Source organism: Balaenoptera acutorostrata, chromosome 4 (assembly GCF_949987535.1).
Source record: "Balaenoptera acutorostrata chromosome 4, mBalAcu1.1, whole genome shotgun sequence".
NCBI lineage: Eukaryota > Metazoa > Chordata > Mammalia > Artiodactyla > Balaenopteridae > Balaenoptera > Balaenoptera acutorostrata.
Window position 1 is genome coordinate 10,276,425 of NC_080067.1, and position 27,872 is coordinate 10,304,296.

The following is a 27,872-nucleotide window of genomic DNA, read 5'->3' on the forward strand; positions in this document are numbered from 1 at the left end:
TTGAAACATTGTGTGGCCTCAATACTCCCTGAGATCTGTAGAACAATGGCCCCTAACGGCTCAGCTATTGTATCAGAGTGGGTCTTTTGCAACTGCTTTTATCTTGGGGGTGTGTGTGGATGTATGTGAATGAGTGTCTCCGGTACCTGAGTCCAAATCCTATTCTTTCTTCCTCGTTTTGCTGAAAATGAGGCTTGTGAATATGAGCAGATGATATACATTATTGTCTATTAGTGTCATCTGTTTGTTTAAACTGCACTGGATATTTGGGAACTGGAAAAAAGAAAGTTCAAAAATAGCCCAAGATGGCTGGGTTTTATATAAGTAGTTAGTTAGAAGAGAAATTTGCATTTCTTTTCCTGTGCCTTTGAGATGTAAATGATCTCTCCAGATATTTGGTAACGTGAAATTTTAGAGTTGTGCTAAATTAAGTTAAATGATGGAAGTTCATCTGGTTGTTTCTAGATGGGAGAATTAAGGGGCAAAATAATATGGATACAGAAAGTGATGGAAGGTTTGTAGAAAAGGAACTCTGAGAAAAGAGTTTGTGCATGGTCAGGACAGGCTAAATTTAGATTGAATTTAACTTAAGTAAATGAATTTTATTATTAAAAGTAAGCTGGTGCAAGACTAGATTTTTTTCTCTCACTGGTAAGAGGACAAAGTTTTCCTGGAATGATGCCATTGATAACAGATTGAGTTTCTGTGCCTTTAAGTGATCTGTATTCGCTTTTGAGATCTCTTCTCATTTTGGTTAAGGAATAAGTATTGTCTCACAATGACCTATGATCTTATTTGACCAAGTGTTTTGAAACTTTTTGACAAACTTCCCAAATATCAAATTTTAATTAATTAAAAATTTTTGACCTCCAGCTAACTTTGCGATGCTTTGGAGAGCCCCTAAGGCATCTCAGAGAAAAATATTAAACTAACTAGGATTGTTTGGTATGTTAAATTACATGGGAAGCATTGTCAAATGAGTGATAAGCCTCCTCAGATTATACGGTATGGATAAATGTTTTTAATATAGACATTCTAGAAATTATATAAAGCTTCTGAAATTTGGATATGTCCCGGTATAATGTTATAATTTTAGTTGTTATCTTAAAATGTTGGGGGAGGAACCAACACGGCAGAATAGAAGGACGTGGAGCTCACCTCCTCCCACAAACACATCAAAAATACATCCACGTGTGGAACAATTCTCACAGAGTACCTACTGAACACTGGCGCAAGGTATCAGACACCCAGAGGTGTATAGAAATATCTCCACAGAACTGGGTAGGATGAAAGATTTTTTAAAAATGAATAGGGATGGGACCTGTGTCCCTGGGAAGGAGCTGGAAAAGAGGAAAGAGTCCCGCACCCTGAGAAGCCCCCTCACCAGCGGGGATATCAGCTGGGACAGAAAGGGAGCTTCAGAGGCTCGGAGGAGAACGCAGCAGTCAGCAGAAGGCAGAAAAGAGAGAGACCGGCACAGAGGATCCGAGCTACCTTGCTGCAATCCCCAGCCCAGGACACCTGCTGGTACGTGCAGGGGCTGGGTGCTGAACCTCAGGCTTCAGAGGACAGACCCAGGGAGAGGACTGGGGCTGGCTGCACGGAGACAGCCTGAAGGGCCTGGAGTGTGGTACGGGTGGCAACCAGGGGTGTACGTGGAAGAAGCCCGGGCCTGCCACAGAAGCGAAGCACCACTGGTAAGGGGCGAGTGAAGGGAGGGGCGGGGCCTGCCCCTTAGCAGCCTCTTTCTTGGTGCTGCCGCTATGAGCTCTGGGAGCGGGACAGCAGGTGCACTGTGGCGGGGGTGGGTCTGGCCTTAGCAGCTGTGGGCTTGGTGGGAGCACACACGGAGGCAGAGCCTGGGCTGTTTCCAAGGCTCCCACGGCGAGCCCAGGTGCGTGACTGCTGTGCTCCTGGTACCCGCCTTCAGTGGACTGGCGTGTCGGGATCTGTGCCGTTGGCTTTGTGAGCACAGTGCCTGAGGGACACCGGGGCCAACTGCCTGCATGCCCGCAGCGGAGGTGGGGCCGAGGGCAGAGCCGACAACAGCGTACTTTGTGAGCCCAGCCAGGCGACACCACAGAGCACACTCCCGGGTGGACAGCTCTGGCGAAGCAATTGTCAGCGGCTCCTCTCCAGAGGGAGCGCTCCAATCCCACCTAGCTCACACTGCAGCTCAGAATCAGATCGGGGGGCTTCTGCTCCAACAACTGTCGCTGACGGGGCAGTGACAACCATAGAGCAACCCAGTGCAGGCTCTGGTCACCACACCACCACCTGTCAAGCACAAACAGCCAGCACACGCTAAGGAAAGAGGTCACAGACATCCGTACTATAAACAGCCCTCGCACCAAAAATATTAAACCCACGCAGGCTATACAGGGACGCTCACACATAAAAGCAGCCCTCCAAGACCACAGTAGATAATTGTTTCTCCTAAACTCACAGAGTAAGAGAAACATAAGTAAGATGAAGAAGCAGAGGAACCACTCCCAATTAAAAGGTCAAGAGAATTCCCCCAAAAGAACAATGAAACAGACCTCTTCAGTCTAATAGACACTGAGTTCAAAACGGAGATGATGAAAATATTGAAGAAATTAACAAGGCCTATTGATAGAAATGCAGATTACTGTAAAAAGAAGGTAGAAACTATAAAGAGGAACCAAGAAAAATTAGGAAACTCATTCGCCAAGATGAAAGCTGAGCTAAAGGCAATGAATAACAGAATGAATAATGCAGAAGAACGAATAAATGATCTGGAAGATAGAATAGTGGAAATCACCCAATCAGAACAGCAGACAGAAAGGCAAATTGAAAGAAAAAAAAAATGAAAGCAATATAAGAGACCTATGGGATACTAATATAAAGCATGTCAATCTATGCATAATAGGGATTCCAGAAGGAGAAGAAAGAGAAAGGGGGATTGAAAATGTAATTGAAGAAATTATGGCTGAAAACTTCCCAAACCTAAAGAAGGAAACAGATATCCAGGTACAGGAAGCACAGAGGGTTCCAAACAAGATAAACCCAAACCCGACCTACACCAAGACATACTATAATTAAAATAGCAAAAGTTAAAGATAAAGAGAGGCTTCTGAAGGCAGCAAGAGAAAAACAAAGACTTAATTACAAGGGAACCCCCATAAGGCTATCAGCTGATTTCTCTACAGAAACATTGCAGGCCAGAAGGGAGTGACAAGATATATTCAAAATCCTGGAAGGGAAAAAATCTGCAACCTAGAATCTACCAGCAAGATTACCATTTAAAATAGAAAAAGAGAGAAATAATTTCTCAGATAAGCAAAAACTAAAAGAATACAGCAATACTAAACCTATCCTACAGGAAATATTGAAAGGTCTTTAAATAGAAAAGAAGCAAGAAGCTATAGGAAAGAGAAAGTCACAGTTAGAAAGTAAATCACTTAAGCCAGTACACAGGTTAAAATGCTGTATGTCACAACTTCATTCAGCTTCTTTGTCAAAAAACATTATAATCAGATCTCTAACCTTGCCTTTTTAAGTCCTTTATCATTCAGAGACAGTTATGCTGATGCTTTGCAAAATGCTTCATCTCTAAGAAGAGTCATAGAAAGGACTTTTTGACAATCATACTGCTAAACTAGATTTTAAAAGTCTAATGGCAACTCTGATTTCATAAAACTGTTAGTAAAAAAGAATTAATTATATAAGACTGGTAAACTGATGAATATGGTTATAATTTTTTGGTTTTAAGGAAACCTTTCCCCTTAAGCTAATTATGACTTACAGCAATTTGGTAGATTTTACCTTTGTAAACACAATTGAAACATTTATTTTTTCTCTCTACCTGATCCCTCCAGATATTGGAAACTCTTAGGTTCCCAGCAGCTTTATCAGGTAAATTAGGAAGGATACTTCCTAACAGGTGCAAAAATCTCGAGGTACTTTGGGGACCTCAAAAAGTGAGGAATCCACCTACATCTGTAAGGCAAAATCTATGAAAAGCCCTTGGCATGGCTTTCCTGGCCCTCAGAGGGCTTTTAAAATTTCAGTCTCAGACTCCTTACGAAAAATTCCAACACAGCCAATTGAAAGGAGCCAATATGATCAATTAACCAGACTCATTTTGCAAACAAACAAATCTTAATTTGGCTATATTTGATGAAAAATGAGGGTAATTTTTAGAAAGAAAGAGATTACATTTCAGTAGATATCAAATTCTGACTCTGTTAATTGAGGTCTGCATTTATTGTCTAAGACTCACTTCCTAGACAGCTCCTTGTTGTAATGCTACATAATTGTAAAGTTTAATTGCATTATTAAGAAGGACACTCTTAAGTTTATTTCTGAAACTTATCCCAATCATCTACCTTTGGATAAATATCAGATGCCCCATGACCTGTAGCCAGAGATTATACATACTGGAAGGAGCATTTCTAAAATGTGTCAAGAGACTAATTTAACTTGGGATAAGGCCTTGTCAATTGCCCTACTACAGATCAGAATGGCTCCCAAAAGGAGACTTAAATTAAGCCCCTTTGAAATATTGTATGGTAGGCCATTCCAGGTGTCTGCCCATGTGGGAGAATCTATAAATGCTCTGAAAGACTTAGCTGTTGCTAATTACATTAAAACTTTGGGCACTATACTAACCTCTGTTCATGAGTTTGCCTCCCACAGGTCTGCCTATCTAACTGAAGTAGCCTTACATCCTTTCTGACCTGGAGACCAAGTCCTCCTTAAAGCCTATAAAGGTAAAGTGCCTGAACATCAGCTGACTGCAAGGTGGACAGGACCACATGTGGTATTACCTACCACAAACTCATCTGTCAAGTTAGCCAGAGTAAAGCCATGAATTCATCACACTGGGATTAAAGCAGCACCACTGTCATCAGAAAATGGCCCAACTCCTGAAAGGCCTAGAGAGCAATGGGTTTGTAAACCCTTAGAAGACTTAAGGTTGCTCTTCAAAAAGATAAGTATTGAGATTGCACTTTCACTATAGCTGGAGAAGGTGAGTCAACCTACTTGTTTGATCTTGTTCACCTGAACAGGACAGGAATCTAGTGTAGTTATGACAGTCAGAAAGTTAAAATGAATAGCTGTGTATAGGAACTGTAACCAAAAGCCCAAGTCCAATGACAAATTAGACAACAAAAGGGCTAAATAAAGGGTTTCATCAGGTTCAAATAATTGTAGATAAAAAAGGAAAGAGAATTGTACTATTTACTAAAGATTCTAAGGAATATTCCCTGCCGAAAGCTGATCAGTTCCATTCCATAATCACCCATCAATGCTCCTGTTCAGCAGGAAGTAGCCAGAGCAGTCGTCACCCCTTTCCCACACGATTGTGGAATGGACACTGACAGTGGGGAACTGTAATAGGGAATAACAAATCTGGCTCCATATTAGATCCATTTCTTTTACTTTAATCTTTGTATTCTACTGCTTTTGCTACCACTTAATCACTAAAGGGATGTTGCCTATTGCTTAAAGTATACATAATGGTCTGGTCCATCTCAGGGAACACTGTCCCCATGCTTGAATGTTAAACTAAAATACCTTTGTTCAGCTCACGGGGAACATCCTGACCCAGTCCACCTCTGAATGGCCACAGGAAAGAAGAAAGTAATACATCCCCTCCTGGAGTCTGGCTGAAACCAGGAGATATTTGTGCCAACTTATGACCTTACTAATACTACTAGCTATAGTATTTGCATATTGCCTGTTTTACAGAATTGTTGTTTCTTGTATTACCAAATACAAGAGCCTCTGATAAAATAATGATGACTAGGCGACTTGAAACAGTTGACCAGATATAAAGTTCTATATAAGATCAATGATTGTAATAGTGCAACTCTAGATATAGGAAGAAGCAACAAGAAGGAATTTTTTCCTAGACCATAACAGATTAGTAAAACAGGTGGTCCAGAGACTTTTGACTACTGTTAATAAGGCCTAGTCCAGTAATAGCACATTGAGTGGCTTATCAATGAAATCCTCGCCTGACCTACTAATGGGTATTCCTAACATTATGGGATGAAATGATCATGAAATGCTTCCCAAATCATGTTCGAATTTATGACCATGAGGGAGCACTGCCAACTAAAAATTGGCACTTGCCATATGCCTCTACAAGGATTAAATCAGGTGCTGCTGTAGCTGCTGACCTTCAACACCCCCTGAAAGGAGGTCAGGGTGGAGATCAGGAATGACGCACTTAGTGCTCTGAGAAAAGCTGACAGAACAGACCTTCAGATATTAGATACTTTCAGGAAAAGATTTTATGACCCAAATTCTTGCATCTCTTCATGTCTAGAAAAGCACTAAAATCATTAACAGTGACATCTGCTTTGGCCATTAAGGAGAAAAATGCATTTGAAAGTCAAAATGGAATAGCTATGGTTCAGACATCCAAGGTAAGATTGGGTGGCCATTGTGGATGTGAGTTCGAGCACACTCCTTTATTGCCAAGAACTTGAATTTTCTGAGCTGTGTCAGACTGATTCTCAAAGCAGTGTCTGCTGGTGACAGGACCCTGTGGGTTCCTCTGTCAAGTTTATGATTAACCTCCTTAACTAAAACTTTATTTCTTTTCTTGTCCAACACCTGTTCTCCTCAGGATTGAGAAGTATCAAAGAAAAGGGGGGAATTGGAACCAAGCAGGACCCTATGAGGTCTTGCCAGGGCAGGCCCTTCCCCCATATCCTCTGCTTTAGCTCCTCTCTGAAGTACCTAGATAACAGTATCTGGTGCACATTTCCTGAGTTGTTTCACAGATGTGAAACCACACCCCCCTACCAAATGGAAGATGTTAACTACTTGATGACCATGAACATGTAGCCTTCAGGCCTCCTGGAGCCTAAGGACTGACAATGTTGACGCCTGTTACACTGCCCTGTTACCTCACCATCAACCAATCAGAGAATTGTGCAGGAGCTGGTCACGTACCCTGTGACCCCCTTCCCTCACCTGGCCTTTAAACATGCTTTGCTGAATCCCTTTGGGGAGTTCAGGGTTTTGGGGGTATGAGCCACCCGTCTCCTTGCAATAAACCTGCAATAAACCTTTCTCTGCACCAAACTCCGATGTTTTGGTACTGTTTGGCCTCACTGTGCGTTTGGCACACAAACTTGCATTTGCTAGCACTAACACCTCTGCTCCCCCACAAGATGACACTGACTCTGGGCTAAATGAAAAGGGGTGCCAGGCCCAGACCAAGATAGACTGTCACCCCCAGTGGGCCTCACACCCACTGCATGCTGGGCCTTGCTCAGCAGCTTGAGATGCAAGCTGTTTATCAAGTTATCTTCCCGTCACCCCACAAGTTTCCACGAGCTGCAGGTCCCCTCAGCTCCACTCTGAGTTGACGCATGCTGGTCTAGGGTTCCTCTGCCGTCTCCCCCGAGCATTTTCTGCAACCAAAAGCCAAGAATTGAACTTGTAAAACCTTAACACAATCTCATGGCCGGGAAACAAAAGCCAGGTTGACAGGAAGTTACAGCTTCTTCACTGTTATTTAACTGGAATATTAATAGTATGTGGTGACAAAGAGTACTTCTTAGTAAATATTTTGTGGTTAGTCACTCTTCTGGGTGATGCAAGACTCATATACAAACTGAATACACTACAATTCAGTATTTCATGAGTATTCAGGATCACAGGCCAAAAGCATAAACCTCCTTTAAGAGGGCTATGGAAACTAATATGTTCTAACTCTTACAGCCACCACTCAAATTCAAACAGAAGGACTGCAAGTGTGATTAGAGTCCAAAATTTGAAACCACAGAGCCTATGATATGTCAAATTAGGCATGTAGGAATGTATACCAGCAAAGCCTACTGGGAACAATAGTCACCATTTATTGAGTGACTACTGTGTGCCAGACACTGAATTAAGCCCTTTACAAAGATTATTCTCATGTTATTCTCTCAATTCTGCAAGAGGGGTGCGATTACCATCCCCACTGTGTAGCTGAGGATACAATTTGGAGAGACCAACGGCCTCGACCAAGGCAGAGTCTACATGGCAAATTATACTTAAACACACACAACTTTCTGTGTGTGTTTTGTTTTCTTTCTGGATAAACTAAACCAGGGGCCCAAACTATAGGGAGTTGAGCTCCTGCATGTTACATGTGACACTTTAAAGCCAGCAGAATGGAACAGTGATGACATTTTAAGTGCACTCAGCACATCACCACTGATGCAGAAAATGCACTCTTCCTGTGATTAAATACAGGAGCAGAAATCTAGATTTCCAGTTTTTGTTGAGTGACAAAAGAGTGGGCAACAGAATGAATGGGAATCTCGACTACCGGTTCTAAACCGCCACCTACCACACTCTGACAGTGCCCTGCGAGGGGTCCTGGGGGGTAGCTGATGAATTAACCAGAGTCAGGAAGCCCCCCACATGGCTCATCAGGCCTTCATCCCACTGAGGTCTCAATAAACCTTCCCCTCAAAAAAGACCCCCCAATCATCATCACCTAGAGCTAGAGCAACAGGGATGGTGGCACGAGCTTTTCCCCAGGAAAAGATTTGTTTTAAATGTTTCACTATTTTTTCTGTTGTGTGCCCACCCCCCTCACGTTGCTTCATGTGTATGAAGGGTGTGAATGTGAACTGAAAACAAACTCACATCATTGCGGCAGGAAGGCTGCCCTCCCTCTCCTGACTCCCACCCCAGCACTTAGAGGTTCACGAGAGGGTCTGAGAGCGTGAGGAACAGCAAGGGGACCTGGGGACGCAGCTCCTAACCTCTGCCTTTCTCCTGAGAAACAACTTTACGTTTCGTTCAACACTGATGGAAGCTGGGGCCCCCCAGGCAGCCCCAGGGAGAAGGTGTAGGGTCTGAGCTGAGCCTCAATGGAAGGCAGGAGAGGATTCCAGCAGGTCTAGGAGCTGCAGAGGACACTGTTTTCCACTTGTGACTCCACAGCTCCTGCAGATGATGCCTTTGGGGCCTCACCATAGGGGCCTGGCTTCTATGTCACAAAGCCCTCTGAGTTCTGACTGTGACCACCCTCCCTGTTACAGACCTGACCTGGGAAGGGAGAGGTGCCCGCCTGCACAGAAGTGGGCTGAGGGTCTCGGGAGCAGCCAGCAGGGTCTCCGGACAGCAGAGGTGAGCCCAGCCAAGCACAAACGGAGGAGGTCAACAGATTCCAGGTAGAGGACCAGGGCTGGAGAGGGGGTGGGAGCGAGGGGATGGGAGATGAGCAGGGCCAGGATGGGGAGCGGGAAGGCTTCTGAAGACACTAGCAAAAATGGCGCCCATGTAAGCACTTCCCTTGCACCATTAATCTCTCAAGCACGCCTCTGCATAATTAAACATTAGCTGAGTAATCACAAATTCCACACCAGTGGGATCCAAATGTCTGAGGTTTTACTGTGTTTTAAATGGGTCAGAAAGGACGGCCTGCCTAGTGACAAACGCTACTGTAGTTTGATTTTCTGAGCCACTCTGAGGAGTTTTCACACACTAAATAGAGAAATGGCTTTTAGTCAATTAGAGCTTTTTAGGAAAACAGGCAACATAGTAGATCACCTATAATAAAAGAAGTAACTGAAGGACATTAGCATCAGTAAAGGAAAGGAGTGGGACATAAGACTATCAAAGTAATTTTCAGAAACAAATGTTAGTCTTCAGGTCTTCCAGGTAAGTCTGCACCTCAGGTAAAAACAAAACAAGATTAATGTCTTACCACAAACCTCTCAGGACTTCCCTGGTAGCACACTGGTTAAGAGTCCACCTGCCAATGCAGGTGACATGGGTTTGAGCCCTGGTCTGGGAAATCCCACATGCCGTGGAGCAACTAAGTCCGTGCACCACAACTACTGAACCTGCACTCTAAACCCCACAAGCCACAACTATGAGCCTGTGTGCCACAACTACTGAAGCCCACGTGCCTTGAGCCCATGCTCCGCAACAAGAGAAGCCTGCACTCGCCACAACTAGAGAAAGCCTGTGTGCAGCAATGAAGACCCAATGCAGCCAAAAATAAATAAATTAAAACAAACAAACAAAAACCTCTCACCAGGCTCATCAAGAAGAGAAGAGAGAGGACCCAAATAAACAAAATAAGAATTGAAAAAGGAGAAGAAACAACCAATACCACAGAAATACAAAAAACCATAAGAGAATACTATGAAAATTACATGCCAGCAAATTCAACAACCCAGAAGAAATGGAGAAGTCTCTAGAAACACACAGCCAACCAAAAGTGGATCAAGAAGAAATTGATAACTTGAATAGACCAATCACTAGAAGTGAAATAGAAACATTAATTTTAAAAACTCCCTACAAACAAAAGTCCAGGACCAGATGGCTTCACAGGCAAATTCTACCAAACATACAAAGAAGAACTTATACCAATTCTCCTCAAACTCTTCCAAAAGACTGAAGAGGAGGGAATACTCCCAAAGACATTTTATGAAGCCACCATCACCCTGATACCAAAACCAGAGAAGGACACTACAAAAAAAGAAAATTACAGGCCAGTTTCTTTGAAGAATATAGATGCAAAAATTCTCAAACAAAATATTAGCAAACTGAATCCAGCAACACATAAAAAAGATCATACACCATGACCAAGTTGGATTCATCCTAAGTTCATAAGGATGGTTCAACATACACAAATCAATCAATGTGATACACCACACCAACAAAAGAAAAGACAAAAACCACATGATCATCTCAATGATGCAAAAATATTTTTTGATAAAATTCAACATCCATTCATGACAAAAACTCTTACCAAAGTGGGTGTAGAGGGAACATAGCTCAACATAATAAAAGCTATTTATGACAAACCCACATCCAGTATAATACTCAATGGTGAAAAGCTGAAAGCCTTCCAGCTAAAATCTGGAACAAGACAAGGATGCCCACTCTCACCACTTCTATTCAACATAGTATTGGAGTCCTAGCCACAGCAATCAGACAAGAAACAGAAATAAAAGGTATCCAAATTGGAAGGGAAGAGGTAAAATTGTCATTATATGCAGATGACATGATACTCTATATAGAAAACCCTGAAGACTCCACACAAAAACTATTAGAACTGATACACGAATTCAGCAGAGTAGCAGGATACAAGATTAACATACAGAAATCGGTTGCATTTCTTTACACTAACAATGAAATATCAGAAAGGGAATGTAAACAATCCCTTTCAAAAATACATCAAAAAAGATATAAATAAAATACTTAGGAATAAACCTCACCAAGGAGGTGAAAGACTTATATGCTGAGAACTATAAATCATTAATAAAGGAAACTGAAGATGATTCAAAGAAATGGAAAGATATCCATGCTCTTGGATTAGAAGAATTAATATTGTTTAAATGGCCATACTATCCAAAGCAATCTACAGATTTAATGTGATCCCTATCAAATTACAGAACTAGAACATATAAGCCTAAAATTTATATGGAACAATAAAAAATGCAGAATTGCCAAAGCAATCATGAGGAAAAAGAAAAAGCAGAAGGCATGACCCTCTCAGACTTCAGACAATACTACAAAGCTACAGTGATCAAAAAATCATGGTAATGGCACAAAAACAGACATTTGGATCAATGGAACAGAACACAAACCCCCAGAAATAAACCCCCGCACATACGGTCAATTAATCTTGAACAAAGGAGGCAAGAATATACAATGGAGAACAGACAGTCTTTTCAGCAAGTGGTGCTGGGAAAGTTGGGCCGCTGCATGTAAAGCAATGAAGTTAAAACACATCCTCACACCATACACAAAAATAAACGCAAAATGGCTTAAAGACTTGAATGTAAGATATGACACCATAAAACTCTTACAAAAGAATATCGGCAAAACATTCTCTGACATAAATCACACCAATGTTTTCTTAGGTCAGTCTCCCAAGGTAATAGAAATAAAAGCAAAAATAAACAAATGGGAGCTAATCAAACTTACAAGCTTCTGTACAGAAAAGGAAACCATAAACAAAATGAAAAGACAAGCTACAGACTGGGATAAGATATTTGCAAATGATGCGACCGACAAGGGCTTAATTTCCAAAATATACAAACAGCTCATACAACTCAACAACAAAAAAACAAACACCCCAACTAAAAAATGGGCAGAAGACCTAAATAGACATTTCTCCAGATGACATACAGAGGGCCAATAGGCACAAGAAAAGATGCTCAACATCACTAATTACTATAGAAATGCAAATCAAAACTACAATGAGGTATCACCTCACACCAGGCAGAATGGCCATCTTTAAAATGTCTACAAATAACAAATGCTAGAGAGGGTGTAGAGAAAAGGGAACCCTCCTACACTGTTGGTGGGAAGGTAAGTTGCTGCAGCTACTGTGGAAAACAGTATGGAGTTTCCTCAAAAAATTAAAAATAGAACTACCATATGATCCAGCAATCCTGCTCCTGGGCATATATCAGGACAAAACTATAATTCAAAAAGATACATACATCCCTATGTTCACAGTAGCACTATTCACAATAACCAAGATACAAAAACAACCTAAATGTCCATCGACAGATGAATGGATAAAGAAGATGTAGTACATATATAAAATGGAATGCTATGCAGCCATAAAAAGAATGAAATAATGCCATTTGCAGCTCATGCATGGACTTAGAGATTATCATACTAAGTGAAGTAAGTCAGAAAGAGAAAGGCAAACACCGTATGGTATCATTTATATGTAGAATCTAAAATAGGACACAAATGAACTTATCTACAAAACAGAAACAGACTCACAGACATAGAGAACATACTTGTGGTGGCAAAGGGGGAAGGGGGGTAGGGGAGGGATGGAGTGGGAGTTTGGGATTAGCAGATACAAACTATTATATACAGAATGGATAAACAACAAGGTCCTACTGTATAGCACAGAGAATTATATTCAATATCCTGTTATAAACCATATTGGAAAAGAATATAAAAAAGAATGTGTGTATATATATATATATATATATATATATATATATATATATATATATGTATAACTGAATCACTTTGCTGTACAGCAGAAATTAACTCAACATTGTAATCAACTATTTTTCAATTACATACATACATACATAAAATTTTGAAAGATTAATGCCTTAACAGGCGCAAAAACTATCTGGTTTAATTATTTATTTTTGGCAGAAGTCTTATGTTCCTAAAGAGAACAAATCTCTAATTACTTTCAGGGTTTAATCTCTAGTTTTTCTCTGAGGGTGGAGTGACACAGTATAGGGAGCGCTTGCTTGGCAGCAGTTCTGGAAATCATCTTGGGTTGTAATAAGCTTCATTTAAGTCCATGATAGGACACAGGTGCTATAAAATCCAACATAATTTTGGCCTATATTAATAGTAAGATGGTTTTCAGACTTGAGCAAAATCAGACTGCCAAGTCTCATTCTGGGAGGGTTAGCCCACCAGGCATTTGAAGTGTGGGGGTAATCCTGGTTGTCCCATCTTATGACACTGACAAGGCACTGACAAGCCAGAGCCTTCAGAAAATGAAGGGACCCAATGGGGAAGGCACCAGAAGCCACCTCATCCTGAATCTTGGGGGTTTGAGAGAAGATACAACAGTGCCCAAGTATTTGCAGGGATGCTGAAGGAGAAGGAATAGGGTACATCTGTGCCACTTTGAGGGCATCAGTGTAATCAGTGGGTAGAAGTCACAGAGATGTAAGATGCTATATACTGTATGACAGAACACAATTACATGATGGTGGAGGAGGCTGGCAATCTAGTGGGAGCACAAGAAGTGGGATCTTATGACTTTATCATCACGTAAGGACAAGCCTCACAAAGTCTCCCACACCCATTTAAGGGAAACGGCTTCATTCACAGATTCTGCCACTGCAAATATGGCCACCAACAATGCCTTCTGCCCCCATCCAGGCACACTGCACTGTCCATTAAGAGGTGGGTCCACTTCCCCAAAGCAAAGAAGAAACCACAATGAGATGGTAGGAGGGGCACAATCACGATAAAATCATCTCACATACCTGTCAGGTGGGCGACCCACAAACTGGAAAATAATTATATCACAGAGGTTCTCCCACAGGAGTGAAAGATCTGAGCCCCACATGAGGCTCCCCAGCTTGGGGGTCTGGCATCAGGAGAAGGATCCACCAGAGCATCTGGCTTTGAAGGCCAGCAGGGTTTGATCATAGGAGCTCCACAGGACTGGGAGAAACAGAGACTCCACTCTTGGAGGGTGCACACAAGGTCTCATGTGCACCAGGACCCAGGGGAAAAAGCAGTGTCCTCATGGCAGGTTGGACCAGACCTACGTGCTGGTATTGGAGGGTCTCCTGCTCAGGTCAGGGGTGGCTGTGGCTCACTGCAGGGAAAAAGATACTGATGGTGGTACTTCTGGGGAGCACTCAATGCTGTGAGCCATTTTCTCACCAAGACCTGGCCCCACCCAACAGCCTGTAGGCTCCAGTGCTGGGACACCTCAGGCCAAACAACAGGGCAGGAACACAGCCCTACCCATCAGCAGACAGGCTGCCTAAAGTCTTCCCAAACCCACAGCTGCCTGCTAAACACACCCCTTGACACAGCCCTGCTCACCAGAGGGACAATACCCAGCTCCACCCACCAGTGGGCAGGAACAAGCCCCTCCCATCAGGAAGCCTGCACAAGCCTCTTAGACCAGCTTCATCCACCAGTGGGCAGACAGCAGAAGCAAGAACTACAACCCTGCAGCCTGCAGAACGGAAACCGCAATCACAGAAAGTTAGACAAATGAGACAGCAGAGGAATATGTCCCAGACGAAGGAACAAGATAAAACCCCAGAAGAACAACTAAGTGAAGTGGAGATAGGCAACCTACCCAAAAAAAGAGTTCAGAGTAATGATAATAAAGATGATCCAAGATCTTGGAAAATGAATGGAGACAAGGATCGAGAAGATACAAGAAATGTTTAACAAAGAGCTAGAAGACCTAAAGAACAAACAGATGAACAATACAATAACTGAAATGAAAAATAGAAGGAATCAATAACAGAATAACTGAGGCAGAAGAATGGATAACTGAGCTGGAAGACAGAATGGTGGAAATCACTGCTGTGGAACCGAATAAAGAAAAAACAATGAAAAGAAATGAGGACAGTCTAAGAGAACTTTACGACAACATTCACATTATGGGGATCCCAGAAGAAGAGAGAGAAAGAACCTGAGATAATATTTGAAGAGATAACAGCTGAAAACTTCCCTAACATGGGAAAGGAAACAGACACCCAAGTCCAGGAAGTGCAGAGAGTCCCAGGCAGGATAAACTCAAGGAGGAACACATCAAGACACATAGTAATCAAACTGACAAATTAAAAGCAATAGAAAATACCAAAAGCAACAAGGGAATTCCCATAAGGTTATCAGCTGATTTTTCAGCAGAAACTCTGCAAGCCAGAAGGGAGTGGCACAATATATTTAAAGTGACGGATGGTAAGAACCTACAACCAAGAAAACTCTACCCAGCAAGGCTCTCATTCAGATTCAATGGAGAAATCAAAATCTTTACAGACAAGCAAAAGCTAAGAGAATTCAGCACCACCAGACCAGATTTGCAAAAAATGCTACAGGTACGTCTCTAGGTAGAAAAGAAAAGGCCACAACTAGAAACAAGAAAATTATGAACAGAAAAGCTCACCAGTAAAGGCAAACATACAGTAAAGGTAGGAAATCATCCACACACAAATATGATATCAAAACCAGCAATTGTGAGAAGAGGAGAGTACAAATGCAGGATACTAGAAATGCATTTGAAATTAAAAGACCAGCAACTTAAAACAATCTTGTTTATATATAGACTGCTATATCAAAACCTCATGGGAACTGCAAACCAAAAATCTACAATAGTTACACAAAAAAGAAAAAGGAATCTGAACACAACACTAAAATTAGTCATCAAATCACAAGAGAAGAGAACAAAAGAGGACAGGCAGAAAAAAGACCTACAAAAACAATTAACAAAATGATGATAAGAACATACATATCGATAATTACCTTAAATGTAAATGGATTAAATGCTCCAACCAAAAGATACAGACTTGCTGAATGGACAGAAAAACAAGACCCGTATATATGCTGTCTACAAGAGACCCACACCAGACCTAGGGACACATACAGACTGAAAGTGAGGTGATCAGAAAAGGAATTCCGTGCAAATGGAAATCAAAAGAAAGCTGCAGTAGCAATACTCATATCAGACAAAAATAGACTTTAAAATAAAGACTGCTACAAGAGACAAAGGAGGACACTGCATAATGATGAAGGGATCAATCCAACAAGAATATGGAAGAATTGTAAATATATATGCACCCAACATAGGAGCACCTCAACATATAAGGCAAATGCTAACAGCCATAAAAGGAGAAATTAACAGTAACACAATAATAGTAGGGGACTTTAACAACCCACTTTCATCAGTGGACAGATCATCAGACAGAAAATCAATAAGGAAACACAGGTCTTAAATGACACATTAGACCAGATGGACTTAATTGCTATTTTTAGAGCATTATCCAAAAGTAACAGAGTATATATTCCTTTCAAGTACACATGGAACATTCTCCAGGACTGATCACATGCTGGGCCACAAAGTGAGCCACAGTAAATTTTAAAAATTGAAATCATATCAAGCATCTTTTCCAATGACAACACTACGAGATTAGAAATCAACTACAAGAAAAAACCTGTAAAAAACACAAACATGTAGAGGCTAAACAATATGCTATCAATACTAAACAACCAGTGGATCACTGAAGAAATCAGAGGAAATAAAAAAATACCGAGAGATAAATGAAAACGAAAGCATGATGATCCAAAACCTATGGGATGCAGCAAAATCAGTTCTAAGAGGGAACTTTATAGCCATACAATCTTACTTCAGGAAACATAATAATCTCAAATAAACAACCTAACCTTACAACTAATGCAACTAGAGAAAGAAGAACAAACAAAACCCAAAGTTAGCAGAAGGAAAGAAACCATAAAGATCAGAGCAGAAATAAATGAAATAGAGATAAAGAAATCAATAGATAAGATCAATGAAACTAAAGGCTTATTCTTTGAAAAGATAAACAAAACTGACAAACCTTTAGCCAGATTCATCAAGAAAAAAAGCAGGAGGACTCAAATCAATAAAAATAGAAATGAAAAAGAAGTTGCAACTGACACCACAGAAATACAAAGGATCATAAGAGACTACTACACACAACTATATGACAACCATGAAGAAATGGACAAATGCTTAGCAAGGTACAATCTTCCAAGACTGAACCAGGAAGAAATAGAAAATATGAGCAGACCAATCATAAGTACTGAAATTGAAACTGTGATTTTAAAAACTCCCAACAAACAAAAGTCCAGGACCAGATGGCTTCACAGGTGAATTCTATCAAACATTTAGAGATGAGTTAACACCTATTCTTTCAAACTATTCCAAAAAATTGCAGAGGAAGGAACACTCCCAAGCTCATTCTATGAGGCCACCATCACACTGATTCCAAAACCAGACAAAGATACCACACAAAAAAGTAAATTACAGGCCAGTATCACTGAAGAACATGGACGCAAAAATCCTCAACAAAATACTAGCAAACTGAATCCAACAATACAGTAAAAGGATCATACACCATGATCAAGTGGAATTTATCCCAAGATGCAAGGATTCTTCAATATCCACAAATCAATCAGTGTGATACAACACATTAACAAATTGAAGAATAAAAACCATATGATCATTTCAATAGATGCAGAAAAAGCTTCTGACAAAATTCAATACCCATTTATGATAAAAACTCTCCAGAAAATGGGCACAGAGAGAACCTACCTCAACATAATAAAGGCCATATATGACAAACCTACAGCTAACATCATACTTAATGGTGAAAACCTGGATGCATTTCCTCTAAGATCAGGAACAAGACAAGGATGTCCACTCTCACCACTTTTATTCAACATAGTTTTGGAAGTTCTAGCCACAGCAATCAGAGAAGAAAAAGAAATAAAAGGAATCCAAAATGGAAAAGAAGTTCAACTGTCACTATTTGCAGATGACATGATACTGTACATAGAAAATCCTAAAGATGCTACCAGAAAACTACCACAGCTCATCAATGAATTCAGTAAAGTTGCAGGATACAAAATTAGTACACAGAAATCTATTGCATTTCTATACACTAACAACAAAAGATCAGAAAGAGAAATTAAGGAAACAATCCCATTTACTGTCAAATCAAAAAGAATAAAATACCTAGGAATAAACCTACCTAAGGAGGCAAAAGACCTGTACTCTGAAAATTATAAGACACTGATGAAAAAAATCGAAGATGACACAACCAGATGGAAAGATATACCACGTTCTTGGATTGGAAGAATCAATATTGTCAAAATGACTATACTATCCAAGGCAATCTAGAGAGTCAATGCAATCCCTATCAAATTACCAATGGCATTTTTGACAGAACTAGAACAAAAAAAATTTTTTAATTTGTATGGAGACACAAAAGACCCCAAATAGCCAAAGCAATCTTGAGAAAGAAAAACGGAGCTGGCGGTATCAGGCTCCCTGACGTCAGACTATACTGCAAAGCTACAGTAATCAAAACAGTATGGTACTGGCACAACAATAGAAATACAGATCAATGGAACAGGACAGAAAGTCCACAGATAAACCCATGCACTTATGGTCACCTAATCTATGATAAAGGAGGCAAGAATATACAGTGGAGAAAAGATAGTCTCTTCAATACATGGTGCTGAGAAAACTGGACAGCTACATGTGAAAGAATGAAATTAGAATATTCTTTAACACTATACACAAAAATAAACTCAAAATGGGTTAAATGGGTTACCTAAATGTAAGACCAGATACTATAAAACTCTTAGAGAAAAACATAGGCACAACACTCTTGGACATAAATTGCAGCAATATCTTTTTCAATCTGTCTTCTAGAGTAATGGATATAAAAAGAAAAATAAACAAATGGAAAGTGATTAAACTCAAAAGTTTTTGCACAGCAAAGAAAATGAAAAAGAAAACAAAAAGACAACTACAGAATGGGAGAAAATATTTGCAAACAATGCAACTGACAAGGGCTTAATTTCCAAAATTTACAAGCAGCTCATGCAGCTCAATATCAAAAAACAAACAAACATAAAAGTAACCCAATCAAAAAATGGGCGAAGACCTAAACAGACATTTCTCCAAAGAATACATAGAGGTGGCCAAGAGGCACATGAAAAGATGCTCAACATTTTTAATTATTAGAGAAATGCAAATCAAAACTACAATGAGGTATCACCTCATACCAGTCAGAATGGCCATCATCAAAAAGTCTACAAACAGGGAACTTCCCTGGTGGCACACTGGTTAAGAATCCACCTGCCAATGCAGGGGACATGGGTTTGAGCCCTGCTCCGGGAAGATCCCACATGCCGCGGAGCAACTAAGCCCGTGTGCCACAACTACTGACCCTGCACGCTAGAGCCCGCGAGCCACAACTACTGAGCCTGCATGCCACAACTACTGAAGCCCGCACACCTAGAGCCCATGCTCCGCAACAAGAGAAGCCACTGCAATGAGAAGCCCGCACACCACAACGAAGAGTAGCCCCTGCTCACCACAACTAGAGAAAGCCCGCGTGCAGCAACAAAGACCCAACTCAGCCAAAAATAAGTAAATAAAATAAATAAATTTATTTAAAAAAATGTCTACAAACAATAAATGTTGGAGAGGATGTGGAGAAAGGGGAACCCTCCTACACTGTTGGTGGGAATATGAATTGGTACAGCCACTCTGGAGAAGATTGTGGAGGTTCCTTAAGAAACTAAAAGCAGAGCTACCATATGATTAAGCAATCCCACTCCTGGGCATATATCTGGAGAAAGCCATGGTTCGAGAGGATACATGTACCCCAATGTTCAGGATTTTTATGAATTGCCAGTATGAGTTCTATGAGTTTTAGAAGTTTATTAAATTATGTTATACCTTTTTCTTTGCGGGGTGGCTGCTTGTGTTTGTGTATTTGTGTGTGTGTTTGCCAGTTTTACTCTTTTTGCTCATTTCATCAGGAATATGGGAAGGAAGTTCTGCAATGAAGTTTTAAAAAATTTTTTATTTTATATTGAAGTACAGTTGATTTACAATGCTGTGTTAGTTTCACGTGTACAGCAAAGTAATTCAGTTATACATATACATATATCTATTCTTTTTCAAATTCTTTTCCCATTTAGGTGCTGAAAATTCTAACAGCCCAACAACCTGGAGAGATATAAACTGAGTGTCTTTCCCCTTTTACTTCTGTTTCACGGAGGAGAAGAGATGATGGGACAGGGGGTGGGAAGAAAGAGGTGACATGGAAAAGTTAGGAATGGGGCTGACACACAACTAGAAACCTGGACACAATATATAAAGCAATGATTTTCAGATAGTGCAAGACAGGGAGCCCTGGGAGAAGGGGTATGGACACAAGGTCCAGCTCATTGCCTGGAGAGCTTCCCAAACAGACCCCAGCAGCCCCTCTTTGGAGCTCAGGGAGGCAAAGTGGCTGCAAGGGTAGTGGTGGAGAGGGAGGGAGGGCTGCAACAGCTATTGTAAATATACAATAGGATATTGTATCATGAGCACAAAGGGAGGGAGAGGATATCATGAGCACAAAGAAGAGAAGCGGGAAGTTCAAAATAAAAACCCCACTGGACAGGATTAATGGCAGATTAGACGCTGTAGAAGATACAGCAGTATTGTTTGAAGACTAGAAGACTTGAAGACTAGCATTGCTTGCAGCACTAGAAACTATTAAAAAAAAACAGCAAAAAGGCCTAAACAAATGAACACTGCATCTGTGACTTATGGGATAGTATCAAGCAGTACATATGTACAAATGGAGTTACAGAAGGAGAGGAGAGAAAGGGTAAAACAGAAAAAAAATTTAAAGAAACTATGGCTGAAAATTTTCCAAGTTTGATGGAAACTGTAAATCCACATATAGAAAAACCTCAAAGAACTCTAAGCAGAAGAAACATAAAGAAAGCCACACTAAGGCCCATCATGATCTTTTAAAAAAATCTAAAAAAAACAAAGACCCCAACAAAAAGATGCTCAAACTCTATACACTTACTAGACTTGCTAAACTGATAATAACAAACGTTGACAAGGGTGTGGGGTAACTGGAACTCTCATAACACTGCTGGGGGGAATTCACAATGGAACAGTTCATAAAGCAGTTTGTAAAGCAGTTGGCAATTTCATATCAAGTCTGACATACACTTATCATATGAGCAATTCCACTCATAGGTATTTTCCCAAGAAAAATAAAAATATATGTTCACACAAAGACTTGAATGAGAATGTTCATTGCAGCTGTATTCTTAATAGGTAAAAACTAGAAGCAACCCAAGTGTCCATCAACTAGTGAACATACAAAGTGTGGTACACCTATAGGATAGAATACTATTCATCAATAAAAAGGAATAGCTTACTGAAACATACATCAACTTGGATGAATCTCAAAAGCATTATCCTAAATGCAAGAAGCCAGGCACAAAGTTTATTACTACATGATTCCATTTATGGGACATTCTGGAATGGGTGAAACGACAGATGGCAATCAGACCAGCGATCGGCAAGGTGGGGGAGTTTACTACAAGGGGACACAAGGGAACTTCTAGGGCTGATGCTCTATCATCACTATGGTATGTTGCATGATTATATACATTTGTCAAAATTCATTGAATTGTGCAATTAAAGTTGGTGAATTTTATTTTATGTAAATTATACCTCAATAATGCTCATCAAAAAAGAGAGAATGGTGCTATCCAATGAGTGTGAGGTCTTGAGGGCTGGCCTCTGAATTAAAGAAGCAATCAGAAGCCTGTGGGAATGAATTACACCCTCTCTCCAATTATGCAGCAGAAACCCTAGAACAGGACATTTACAAACTCTGAGAAAGCTGGGTCCCAGTATCCAAACAAAGGCTGTCTATGACCCCAGCTGAGATTTCTCTCTTCTCCGCCATTCCCTCAGGCTACAGAAAAGCATGGGCGATTTCTCGGACTGGTGGTGACAGCGAACCAGTTTAAATATTGAGCTTATAGCAAGCAACATGGGAACTACAGTCTGGAACCAACTGGTGATGTTTAAACCTGGATAATGGAAAAATAACAATATGCCTAACTCCCCACCCAGAAATATTAAAAAGTGCTAACTCATCTTTCGTAGCAGAAGGGCAACCAACAAAGCTTATAACTGAAATGTATAGCTTTCAAAAACCCAACAAAACGACTCCAATTAACATTTTTCATAAAAAAATTAAATAGAGAAATTATAGTAGGATTCTATCTACTGATATACCTTATTTCATAATATCTGAGACGCTAGTACTGATGAGACATACGTACCACTATTTTATACACCACTAAGGAAGAAAATCACTCCAATTTAACTAGGCTACAATGCAAAGATGCCATGCATTATAAGATACACACCAATATCAAAGATGTGAAAAACAAGAAAAAGGTATGACTCAGGATCAAAAACATGTATCTCCATCCATCCATCCATATGCATATAAAAAGGTTCCTGGAATAAGGTCACTTACATTTAATAATAATTATTTCTCAGAGGGAGGATCTGAGGTCATTTTAAAACTTATCTTTTATACATTGAAAAAGTTCTTTATAATGAAGACATATTTACAGAAACAAATGAATGATTTTTATTCAAAGAAAAAAATGACTGGAAGTAAATATGCCAAGATGTTAATAGCAGGTCATTCTGGGTGTGGAATCAGAGGTGACATTTCTCCTTCGTTCATTTCTGTATTTTAAAGCAACTCTTAAAGTTGAAAAAACTAAAGAAAGCCAGCAGAGACTCATGAAAACTTGGCTGGACATCCTTGGATGAAAGGAGTTTGTGGCCGGGCGCCTGCTCTGGGGGTGACCCATCACCCCGGCTCTCACACTGCAAGTCCTTCGTCCCACGATGATTGGGCACCCTGCCTCCCTTGTTGTTCACATGAGTGGGGTGATTCAGAAGGAAAGACACTTCTGATTTGACTCTAGAGTCGTGGCACTCAATTTTTTAGGGTGCCTGCGAATCCCCTGAGGAACGTGTCACACAGCCAGATTCCTGCATCCACCCCTGAGATGATGACCCAGGAGGTCTGCGGTGGGGCTTAGGAGACTGTGTTTTAAGCACCCAGGTAATTCTTACAGCTGGGCTCACAGCTCCGGGGCTCCCTCAGCACGTCTGGAGGGAAAGTCTGGAACCTTCCCCAAGCCTCTGTGCCCCCATGTGCTGCCAACTACATACCACACAGGGCCCTGGAGGGCTGGACCCCCTCCAAGCTCTGCGCAGAGAACAGGTGGTGAGGGGAACTCAAGGGACCCATCCCCTCCTGCCAGGAAAAGGCTGGGAGCTCAACTCAGACCCAAACTCATGTCTAAAGCTCCACAGGCACTGATTCTTCTAAAGAAAGTTTAAACCCGTGAAATATGCAGCAATGAAAAAAGCCCTCCTATTGTACAGAAAAGACACACAGACCTCTCCAACTCTTCCCCACTCAGCGCATACTCAAACACCAGCTATAGCAAATACTACCCTGGGAATTTTAAAAAGATCTATTACCCTGTTCTATACACTTGTTTCCATATGTACGTAAGTCTGAGGTGCTAATTCTATCTCCTGGACATAATTCAAAAGAAAATAGTTTCCTCATTGTAGCTGTTTGGTTCAATTTCATGTTTCTAAAACCTGAGCCATTACTTTATGTCAGCTGTTTTTCATGAATATGTGCACCAGCCTCCCATTTTCAGGGGTTCTTAGCCCAGTGCTTCTCAAACTGTAATGTGCATAAGAATCCCCCGGGATCTTGTAAAAAGGCAGATTCTGACTCAGCAGGCCTGGGGCAGGGCCCGGGAGTCTGCATTGTGAACAAGCTCCCAGGTGATGCCCAGGCTGCTGCTTCCTGGACCAGAATGGAGTAGCAAGGATAGCTGACAGATGAAAGTTTGGTCCCTAAGTCTGTTTTGCCTATAATAAAATAAAAGCCAAATGAGCATTTGTTCCTATCACAGGGCTATAAACTACGATGCAATTTTTTCCTGAGGTTTGCAGGAAATTTGTAGTGTACACCCCATCTCTGGTTGGGAGTGAGTCAGCAAGTTGTAAAGCCAAATTCCTCTTCATTGTAAATTTTTCTATCTGCTGTTTACTGAACTGCAAATGATCAGAGTTAAATACTAAGCAGAAGATCCAGAGATTCAAAAAAGTACATGTGTAGGAAGGGAAGTATTTGAAGAAGTTTAGAAAATGACTTATTATAAAAATGAGTAAGGGTTTAAGATGAGAAAGTGCAAGTTGGCTACCTTTGGAAGGGTGACTTTTCATTAAATTAAATCAGAAGACTGTTGTCAGCTGCAGGATGGATTTTTTTTTTTTGTCTAAATTGTAGTTTATTATCATCTACATGTATGTATTTCCCACATTTTTTTTACATGAGTATATATCACTTTGAAAATTAGGGATGCAGGATGGATCTTTTAACTTGAAGGGAAACAGAGAAATTAAAAGAGGCAGCTGTGATAATGTCTTTTGAATTCAACTGGGAAGAAAGTTTGGAGGGTGAAACGGAGAGTAATTTTACATTGAGTTGTCCAAGGCCCAGAGTGAAATAATGTTTCTGTGTTATTATTATTCAAGGTCTCAAACACTGAGATAAAGAAAAGATCAGCGAGACAAAATGCAAAAAAGGTTCCAAGGCACATACATAACATTATTTTTAAAATCATGTCATATTATATATACCATAGAGAAAAAGACTGGGAGAATGTATAGCAAAAGACCCTGGACGGTGGGACTATGTTTACCTTTGGTTATGCTATTTTGACATTTTCTATAATGAAAATATATTACTTTTATAATAAAACTAATAAAAGTTAATTTTTTTAAATGGTCATGCTGAGATAGGAAGATGGAAGGAAAGGAGGGAAGGAGGGAGGGAGGGAGAGACGGACAGAGAGAAAGGAAAAGAAAGAAAGAAGAGAGCAGATAAACAAACAGAGATGGTTTCTCCCTTGAAGGGAAATTTTTTTCAAACAGCAATTCCTTTACATATTTCTTTTGATTATGCCCCCCACAATTCTTTCTTACTTTTTCCCTGGGATCATATTGACATTAAGGCTGTGATTATACTTTAAAACATTGAATGAAATCTGAAGAACTAGAATCTTCAAATTCCCAGTCATTCCTCTGTAATCAATGCTTTCTATTTCACATGTAGCAACTGGCGTTTATGAACTTTACGATGCTTTAAGGATGAAATGCAGACCCTTTCCCTTCTTGGCAGAATCCACTAGGTGCCAACCGCTCGAGTCCCCGGTTCTCCCTCTGAGCTGCACTGCCCAGCTACTGTGCCCGCAGCAGACTCTCCAGAAAGCAGAGTTCTCATTCGATTTTTGTGGCCATGCCATAGCTTCAAGTGGCTGGTAATGTACAGTGCAGGAAATGGTATACTAACAGGAAGAAACATGCTGAACAAGGCTGCAAGATCACTAGCATCAGAAACAACTCGAAAAATACCTTCAAGATGGTAATATTCCAGGTAAAGCTCTCCACAGCTTTTTGCAGTTTGCGTTCCTTCAAACCTTCCTTGGTGCCTATGCTGTGCAAGTGTTCATGGAATTCCATGGCTGAAAGAAACAGAAAGACAAAGGATATTACTTCCCCACCCAATCTGTGGTAATGAGCCGGCAATATTTATTTTTCTAGGTACAGCTGAAACGATTCCAGTCTCCACTGAAATTTCATGAAGTGCCTATTTAAGAATGTAACAATGGGGGAAAGACCGCAAATTCACGGCATCCGTGAGGCAGAAGGCATCTTAGAGGTGGGTGCTCATGGATTGGAAGGGCTGCAGGGCACAGGGGATCATCGTCCTTCTTACGTTAGAGATGAGGAGTCTGAGGCTCAGCCAGGTTCGGAGACACTGAGGCTGTGGAGGGAGCCGCAGGAACAGCTGGACCAGAATCCAGGTCTTTGGAATCTCAGAGGCAGATTTCAGCTCTGCCAAGGACACGATGTTGGCAATAAGGGATGACAAGAGTGCAAAGCAATGTATTTCCCATCCCAGTAAAAGTCAATCTGAGGTCAGACCCCAAGCCTGCTGTAGAGGGGAGGGGATGGGGAGAAAGGCCAAGAACTCCGACTCTGAATAATTTACATAATCAATGCATATTCCCCATCGCCATTCAAAATAGCCTGAATGCAGGAGTGGTGTGACAGTCCTTTTCCTGGTTTAATATCATTAAAACTCATGGAAAGTTTTCATATTCATCTGTAGTCACTTATCCCATCTCTGGCCAATGGGAACCCCGCAGGGGGGTTCCTAGGTTCTTCTGAAATCACTAATTAGTCTTTGATATGTCCCTTGCTTTCCAGCACAAGATGTTCTAGACTCACCAAGTACATTTCTCATCACAGACGTGGAACCAGGCATTTCTCCAGGGACCTCTGGACTCTTACAGTGGGGAATGGTGTTTAAAGACCACAATCTGGGGGCTAGGAGTGCTCATTGTTACTGAGTTTCCACTGTTTTCTAGGCCTTTTTATTGAACAGATCTCAGGTACATGGAGTTTTTTTTTTTTAAGGGAAGAATAATATCTTGCTCATACTTCTAATTCAAATGTAAGGAGCTTCCCTGGTGGCGCAGTGGTTGAGAATCTGCCTGCCAATGCAGGGGACATGGGTTCGAGCCCTGGTCTGGGAAGATCCCACATGCCACGGAGCAACTAGGCCCGTGAGCCACAACTACTGAGCCTGCGCGTCTGGAGCCTGTGCTCCGCAACAAGAGAGGCCACGATAGTGAGAGGCCCGCGCACCGCGATGAAGAGTGGCCCCCGCTTGCCGCAACTGGAGAAAGCCCTCGCACAGAAACGAAGACCCAACACAGCCAGAAATAAATAATAAATAAATAATAAATAAATTTTTAAAAAAATGTAAGTATACAGGAATTTTACATAATTAAAAAAAATCTTATGCTTATTTCTTTTCTCTTAGGTAGACAATCTTAATTCTTTTTTTTTTTTTTTATAAATTTATTTATTTTTTTTTTATTTATTTTTGGCTGTGTTGGGTCTTCGTTTCTGTGCGAGGGCTTTCTCTAGTTGCGGCGAGCAGGGGCCACTCTTCATCGCGGTGCGTGGGCCTCTCACTGTCACGGCCTCTCTTGTTGCGGAGCACAGGCTCCAGACGCGCAGGCTCAGTAGTTGTGGCACACGGGCTTAGTTGCTCCGTGGCATGTGGGATCTTCCCAGACCAGGGCTCGAACCCGTGTCCTCTGCATTGGCAGGCAGATTCTCAACCACTGCGCCACCAGGGAAGCCCCGACAATCTTAATTCTTAACCACACAAACATAACCAATAGTAAGACCGCTAAATACAATTTAAACTCTGCATTTTTTTTGTCCTTAGAGTATCTCATTGAGAATGTACAGAAAAAGTATTGTGTTCTAAGGTCTATCACAATAATTATTTTCTTTATGTGGATATGTCACTTAACAAAGTATAATTCCCTTCACTTGTTTCCTTCTTTTTTTTTTCCCCCCATTGTGTATGTGGTGGGTGGGAAGTGATTTTACTTTTTTGGATATAATTTGTTTTATGATTCCAAAGTCAAACTACATATCAGGATGCATTCAGGTAAATCTTACTTTCTTCCTGGTCTCCTCTACTCTGATCCCTCCCTCCCCCTACACATTTTTCTTAGTTTTTAATTTATCTTTTATTGTCTTGTTTCTCCTTGAAAATCTACGCAAATGTGTCCATAGATCCACAATCCTCCTTTTCTTGCACAAAAGCAGCATACCATGCACACTGCTCTGTACCGTGGTT

The 27,872-nt window shown here is 40.9% G+C and overlaps 1 protein-coding gene across 1 annotated transcript in view; it reads right to left on the reverse strand.

Annotated features, from left to right (window-relative positions):
* PLCL2 (phospholipase C like 2) overlaps positions 1 to 27,872 on the reverse strand; it is a 193,747-nt gene that overhangs the window by 2,483 nt on the left and 163,392 nt on the right. Inside the window, exon 6 of the mRNA XM_057545045.1 lies at positions 25,562 to 25,671. Coding sequence (XP_057401028.1) covers positions 25,562 to 25,671 — 110 coding nt within the window. The remainder of the gene's footprint in view (positions 1 to 25,561; positions 25,672 to 27,872) is intronic.